At 33.7% G+C, this 7,883-nt stretch overlaps 1 protein-coding gene across 1 annotated transcript; it reads right to left on the bottom strand.

Moving 5' to 3' along the window:
- Positions 1-1,843: 1,843 nt before the first annotated feature.
- Positions 1,844-5,140, bottom strand: LOC120333832 (uncharacterized). Its single transcript, XM_039401218.2, has 7 exons — positions 4,994-5,140; positions 4,522-4,621; positions 3,419-3,572; positions 2,615-2,745; positions 2,341-2,470; positions 2,139-2,259; positions 1,844-2,034 (listed from the first exon to the last, which is right to left on the bottom strand). The coding sequence occupies exons 1-7, from the start codon at positions 5,009-5,011 to the stop codon at positions 1,936-1,938; spliced, it is 753 nt and encodes a 250-aa protein (XP_039257152.2). The 5' UTR covers positions 5,012-5,140; the 3' UTR covers positions 1,844-1,935.
- Positions 5,141-7,883: the final 2,743 nt, after the last annotated feature.

Raw genomic sequence — 7,883 nt, forward strand, 5'->3', positions numbered from 1 at the left:
GGCTTCTGTGGCGCGGCCACTAACGACGTTGTGAACGATAATAATTTTATTTTGATTTCAGTGGAGGGAGAGAGTTGATATATTTTGTCAATAATAAATGGTGAAAAATTAATACACGTGATATAGAAATGGTGTTGCTCGGAATATACTTTGAAACGGCGAGTCAGAACTCAAAACTCGGCTGTGAGACGACTGACACTATTCCCCACATCAGCAGTTCCCAAACGTAACTGTTAGGTAGATAGACAGTACTCGCTGTACGCGCAAATTCGTGAGCCGAGTTTGTTGTTCAGGCCTACATGTCTACAAGTTTAAAAAGCAAAAGTACCCATTAACGATCACAAAATTGAGTTTTATATATAATGGCATCAATTTTGTTTTCGTGTAAGTGCGCCCTGAGTTTTTCCCCTGATAATTTGACGTCGCACTGAGCAAAAAGTTTGGAACCGCTGCCTTATATTCAAGTGAGCGCTTTATTGTAGCACCACGTTTCAAAAAATTAAAATACACATTCGACACTAGCGTACCAATGGGATACGAATAGGCCATCTTTTAATTTAAAAAAATCGAGAGACCTGGCTTTTATATGAGAAACATTAGCATCATTTCACACACTTAGTTTTCCAGAATAAAACTCGTTATCTAAGTCCTAAGACTCTCAAGTACAAAAGGGGCTTTATCGCGAAATATACTTCTACGGTATCAAATAAATATATAAAAATATCTAAACTGAATCTAATTTATAACCACAGCTAAGTCGAAAGTTCCGTCGCGCGTCTGTCTTTTTTGTTAATTTTATCCCAAATCATTTTTATTATTGTATATACTGATAAAAAATGCTACATTCTCTTCCTACGTTGAGTCCATACGAATCTGGGACATTTGCCCCTATATGTGGGCAATATGGATTATAAAAATTGATAAGGGAAATAAAAATTGAAAAATCTTTCACAACTATTCAGATTCTGGAATATGATATTTTGTATAGTGGAGATCATTTAGACTTTGTATTATTCCAAGTGGTGTCACCTAACATTGTACTTCTGTCATTCGAATTGAAATACATTATTACAAATTGTATGTCTATTATATCATATTTTCATATTTGATCGAACGGGTCCTAGGTATATTAACATATATTCTATGTATAGTATATTGCAGCTCTTCTTTTGAGCATACATGTCCTATCCTCCTATTTATGTACAACTCGCCAATGGTGCTTTTTATATTCATATTTTGTGATAATGAAATTACGATACTTCTTTATATTTTACTGTTACATCAACTCATACTACTATAATTATTTACTTTTTTATTTATCATTCACTTGTCTTCTTATATATTACTTTGACATCTCTTTACAAGCAAAAAATATTATTTATAATATAAAATAGTGAATATGGGGGAGCTGACTCTGATGACCGTAGTGTCGTATCGCTCCTCCCGGTCTATACCAAATAACTTTATTATTATATATTTTTATTACTATTGCAATGCTTGTTTTTCTTGTTGACAAATACTAAATCTCTCTCTCTCTCTCTTTTAGTTCTCCAATTAAACTTCCAATTTTTCTATCGCGCAATGAGCATCTGCTCTTGAGATATTGGTTCTACATCATTACAATTTTAATTTTTACCTGAATACTCAGTGATAAATGATACAAATGTGTGAACAATAGTCGATAAACAAGAGTCACATTTATTTCTATTAAAAATATAGGTCAGTTATAAAGTGCCAAATTAGATAAAATAATATTTTGTAACCTACGATAGGTTAGTGGTAATAACATGATGATACAATAATATGGAATAATTACATAATGTTGTCTTGCAAATATAGACTCAAAATAGAGGTTATAATATTGATCTTCCGTGCTCACATCTCCCCAATAAATGGCGAAAAGTTTTAAAGTGGTGCTCTTTAATGAAATATTTACTATTTCTTGCCGACCCAATCTTTTGTTGCAATGATTTTTCCGATTGCATCATGCATGTAATCGAATCCTTTGAAATGGTAATTGCTCGCCTCCATCGACTGATATGAAAGTAAATAAAATATGATTTAAAATTACTAGTCATCGTAAACTACTAACACAACAAATATATATTCCTAAATAAAGCAAACATGAATATATATACCTCAACTATGATACCGAAGACAACGAAAAATGCTAATGCGAGAGAATGAGAGATTGAAGTGATGACTCCAGTTCCAATGAGAGTAAACATGATTGACGCGCTCACGGCAAGCCTGCCTGTCCTATGATTAAAATAAAGAATGAAATACGTTTTATTGTTCTAAACGTCATTCTGATATCCGTAACACCAAATAAATACTCACGTTATGTTTGTTATTCTGTCTGCAAAGTCGCCAAAAACATCCGCAACGATCGTTGTTCCATTGGACACCAAAGTGCCAGCAAGCACGGCGATGTAGGACCCGGGATAAGCTGCTAGGCAAGCTTCAACAGCTGAAAGAGATTGCCAATATAAATAAGCTTGTAATGAGGTTAAATACATATTCAACACTAACTCTATTTGACAATGAAATGTGCGAAGTGAATAAACCGACAAATAATTTTGAAGAATGGATACTGTTATTCGAAATTCCTCACCTACACTTGTTTTCACCATGCGACGAGCAGTTGCAAAAGTCACCATAATCAAAAACATTGGTTGAATTTCTCCAACTTTGAAATACAAGAATTTATTGAAAACATCGTACGGAAGAAAAAGAACGAGCCACCTATTGGTAAAGAAAATATATGACAACATTATTTACTGAGGTCGTATTTTATGATTTTTTTGTCAGACTACGTTTTGTTTGTTAAAATGGTAATATCATTTTTAATTTTATCTCAATAATGTTAAATAAAAGATAGGAAGAAGAGCATCCATATATCATAGGTCACAACTTAGTGGGTATAGTCTCTCAAAATAAATAATACAAAGCAGTTACAAAATAAGAACTCAAAATACGGAAAAACCGTTTGACACCGTTCATTATTCAAACTGTTGAAACCAAAAAGTTCCATTTTCTAGAAAATTGAGAAAAAAAAGCTGTTTATGCCACCAAGGTCGAGGAAGAATGTTCCAATTGACGTCATAGTAGAAAATGTCATGGTTTGTCATTTCCGACACATATAAATAACAATTACAGTAAATTAAGTGGATTTTTCTGGTTAGTAAGTCTATTGTTAATGAGCGATATATGAAAATAAACTTATTATATATTGTGAAAATATCGCTTCTATTATACCACTATTTCCAATTAATCTTGATTTAATTAAAATATAAAATAATGAAAAAATATATAAAAAATGAAATTTCCGATAAATTCAAATTAGCGAACCTCGTGTCTTATCTCACGCACACATTTGCCAAATTTAGCACAGCAAGAAACGAAAACATCTTCTTACCATGCTAAGGCAATTAGTGCCAACGATCTATTGACTGACATTGCCTCCACCGAAGATTTCCCCATCAAAATTGATAGAATAATATCACAACCGAATCCATATAGAACAGCTTTACAGTATGAAAGGAACCAGTTCTTCTTGTGCCATGCGTAGTCTGTCAAATTATCATGTAAGAAAAGTTCAATTCACTAATATCATATTCATCATTTAATTCTTATATCCACGATGATTTCGAATGTGAAGCCGTATTAAAGTCGTCGAATCGCCTTGAATTAATTCTGAATATGACGCAGTTTCGGTGTTAAGAAGCGTGATATGAAACACAAAAGTTTTGTCGAAATCATAAAAGGATTACCACGTAAAAAAATGAAAAATAATTCAGTTTATCTTTCTACAAATTACATAGACATTGTGGCTTTGAAGAATACTATATTTGGTTTTTCTACCCACAAACACACACCACCTATTTTCCATGTACTTGACTTATTTCGTACTAAACTAGATTTTATATTGCATATCATTTGCCTTTGAGAAGAAGACTTGAGAAACACCGACTTCAAAACGCTGAGTACCCCGCTATTATCAAAGGATTATTTTTTTAATTTCAGTACTTTTTTAATTCAATTCCATTTTGGAAGTCCGAATATTGCGCAATATTTCAAGGCGAATCAGCCATTTTAAGAAATGAAGTATTTACCCAAACGTGTTGAAAACTCATATTAATATCTGCTTTATAACCACATAGGTGTATTTACCGAAGGTGAGGTGACGTTAGACTGACTTAAGGAAGAAAACATATTTCGGGAACAGGCATAACTGGAGTTCACAATGCGGATCGAAATTGGATTTCATGCCACACCTTTGTCAAAATGATTCGCCAAAAATACACCGTTTCTCGATTCAGTACGTCTTCCGGCCGCTATGAGAAAGACGGTTGGGCAAAAACGATTTAAATAGAAATCGAGATGTCGGTGTACGTTTATTAAAATATCATATCTCGCCCACGTAACAGTGCAATAAATAATATGTCTACAACTGTAGCCAAATTTTATGTAATATAGATACATTTGCAGTACAATAAGTGATATGCAATGCCGTCTTACCATGTGTCTTGCAAGCTTGTATCGTCATAAAAATTAAATAACAACAATTCATCTGCTTTGCCACATGAGGAAGAGTTTTCCCAGTAATTGTATCTGCAATCTTGGAAGAAAAAAATATTTATTAGCAGTTACAAAATGAATTAATGCTGGAGAAAAATTTCAATGAAAAAATTGTAGAACAAGAATGGCAACAATACACACAGCGAGCGTATATGTCAGTAGCAAATCGGAAGTTTCCCGCCAAAATCATCAACGCGAATCGACTACCTAATAACATTGAATCGTATGAATACTGCTTGAATATTGGAAAATTAAATCATTTACAATCACAAATAGTTTACAATGACATATCGTAAAGGACGATTAGTTATAATAAACACTATAGCAGTCATCACAATGTATGAAATTAAACTAACTCATTACTGTTCAGGTGGGACTGTGTCCAGTATACGGAGGTCAACACTGCACTTACCTCGTTAATGGCGTCCATCGTATCCGCGCATTCAGTTCCAAAATAACAAATAGCCTACGGTTGGTAATCTAGCCTATACCGATTTAAACTATGGCTGCAAATGCGGAAATAGTATGCGAATCATTTAAAGGAGAAATTGATAGATTAAGTAGAATAAGAAAGATTACATACAAAGTGTGCGGAACAGCCTACAAATTGCTGATTACGTTTATCTGCATGAATGATATACTTAGAGTAACAAAACGTCTAAATTTATATTTAAAATACCTGTGTTATCAAAAAACACTATTCAGGCAGCAGTATACGCCACACACATGTCCCGCAGGTCTAAGTAATGTGTACACAACATCGTACCGGTAAATGCGTAATGCCTGACTGACTCACTGTCATTATTTGACACCGCGGCGACCCGATCATTTTTATTAGCTCATAGCGTGGAATATAAAAATTGTACGTTTGGCGTAACAGAATGGTACGTGCGCTATGGACAGGCGTTTATTGTGAAAATGAAGAAAAGTGTGAATTATCCTGGTTTTGTGGGTTTTCGTGGCACTTATTACTTTGGTATAGGGTGCGTCACGTTGGGATTAGAATTCACCTTGGCATGAATTCATATGATGCGGTGTTTATAATTAGGTTTAAGCAACACAACACTGACACAAGACGTCACCTCTAAAAAATCTAAACTTTGAATTCTCTATTTAGCATATTACGCTTCGATTATCATAGATTAATACTTCTTATGTCGGAAATCGTTTTGCTAACCATGATCGTGGTTTAATCAAGCCATAACGGGCTTTTTAGCATATTTGATCTTTTTATCGTGTTTATGCTAGGCTGTAAATACATGTATGGCTATTTCATAGAGGGATGCAAAGTCATGGAAATCCTGTTCGAATATTATGAAATTCTATTATCAACCGCGCAATCTACAACATACGGTGAAGCATTTGAAAAAAAAAACGAACAAAAATAGGACAAGTAATCTCGATCTGGATTACTATAACCGCAATTCAAATATTTGATGGCGTCGTCAGTTCTAGCTTCCAAAGCAAATTTTTCGATACGCAACGCATATACTGTATAGGATTTAAGGGCCCTCTATATAATTTTATATCCTGAATGACATTTGATGAGAGCTCTTATTCAGCAGAACTACCGAAAACTGATGTAACATTTCCTTGTGTACCGAAACGTAGCGAATTCTGAAATATTATATAATACCATAAACTACTGATGAAACGAACATTCATTTTGACAACAGCTTAGTGCTTGACCTTCGAGTGACTAATCCATTGCTAATTAATTCCGAAACGTTTTTGATCCGAGAAAGATAATCTAGTCACACGATATAACAACAATGTTGACAAGACATAAATATTTCTTTTTTCATGGTTTGCCTCAAGGCCTGTTAATATCTGTCAATCTCAAATGACACTTCTCGGATTTGATTTATTATGAATCTTAACATTTCTAAATATAGCTCTACTGAGACATGAATTTTGAGATCGGTTATGCGGTGGTTGCTCAAAATATGTCGTATTTCACTTGTATTCTGAAGAAAATTGAAGTATTACAAAATGCTTTTTAATCGAAATTCTGTCTCATACTTTCATCAAGAATCTAATAGAGTAATGGTAGCTTTAACTTTCACAAGATATGATCCCAAATTTATATGCTGAAGTTCCTGTATAGCAAGATCTAATAACTACGCATTTTCTATATTATTTCGGCTGTTTACCGACTAAGCTTGACCATTAAATCACCAATAATAGACTTTAATAGACAATAAATTAATTACAATACTAAACTAAAAATAAAATGCAAACAATTGCGAATACCAATTCCAAAAAATAGTCACTCCCCATTTATGCAAGTCGATTTTCAAAAATTGCCGATTTTTAAATTAGCACTTGCAAAATTTCAAATTCTCCTATTTTATAATTAGAAAACGAAGCGTGTAATATTGCACCACCTTTTATCGCACTTTTTAATCTGGTGGCAAAACCCATGTTTTCGTTGGACAAGTGTGTTCACAAAGCTACAATTAAACATTTAAAATTACATATTGAAAGCAAAATCCGTTAAGATTTGAATTATAATTTTTACCGATAAACCGGAAAATAATAGTAGGATTGGAATATAAACCGAGCCTAAAAAGGGTCTGATATAAAGCCCCTGGTTGGTCCATGTGTATATATTGTTGACAATGTTTACATGTACACACACCCTGCAGGGTTTATAAAGTCGAAATGTCATTTCCCAAGCTCATCATTTTAATGCCTGTCATTATGCAATATTTCTAAGAGTTTTTTCACGCGGAGAAATTTTGACACAATTCCACAGAAGCCACATAGTTGATCTTCATTTCTCGCTTGTTTCAATGAACATAAGTGGAGAGATTTATGTATAACAGTGGTGCATATATCATATACGATTTCAACTTCAAGAAGTAAAAAGCATACTGATAAAAGCCATAGTCAAGTTTATTTTTTCCATCCAGTAAAAAATGACATACGCAATTGAGAAAAAAAATAGATAAAATTCAACACACATTTTTACTGGGAAAGAGAAGCCGCGGGGAACCAAAACTGGTTATCGAGCAACGACACGTAAGTTGCAAATATATAGGTTTGTCTTCATGGTGGAGATTTGAATAGATAACGGTTGTCACGAAGCCAAAAAAAATAGGAACCTCTGCTTATACAGGGTACCTCTACATTATGACACGGACTGATGTACTGGGACAAGCAAACGTAATAGTTTCTAATCATATTTATAACTTCCTCATGAATTCGTCAACCAGGTTCATCTACTGGTCTATTTATATTGATGAACGCCATCAAGATTGCGCACAGCCTGAACATAGTATGTGTACCAGGTTAGGGTT

The sequence above is a fragment of the Styela clava genome, chromosome 15 (assembly GCF_964204865.1).
Source record: "Styela clava chromosome 15, kaStyClav1.hap1.2, whole genome shotgun sequence".
NCBI lineage: Eukaryota > Metazoa > Chordata > Ascidiacea > Stolidobranchia > Styelidae > Styela > Styela clava.

Bases quoted from the DNA above. Each gene is read 5' to 3' on its own strand.
- LOC120333832 (XM_039401218.2), bottom strand. The intron at 2,471-2,614 runs GTGAGGAATTTC...AATCTCTTTCAG, and splicing joins CATGGTGAAAACAAGTGTAG to CTGTTGAAGCTTGCCTAGCA. The intron at 2,035-2,138 runs GTATATATATTC...CTTTCATATCAG, and splicing joins TCTTCGGTATCATAGTTGAG to TCGATGGAGGCGAGCAATTA.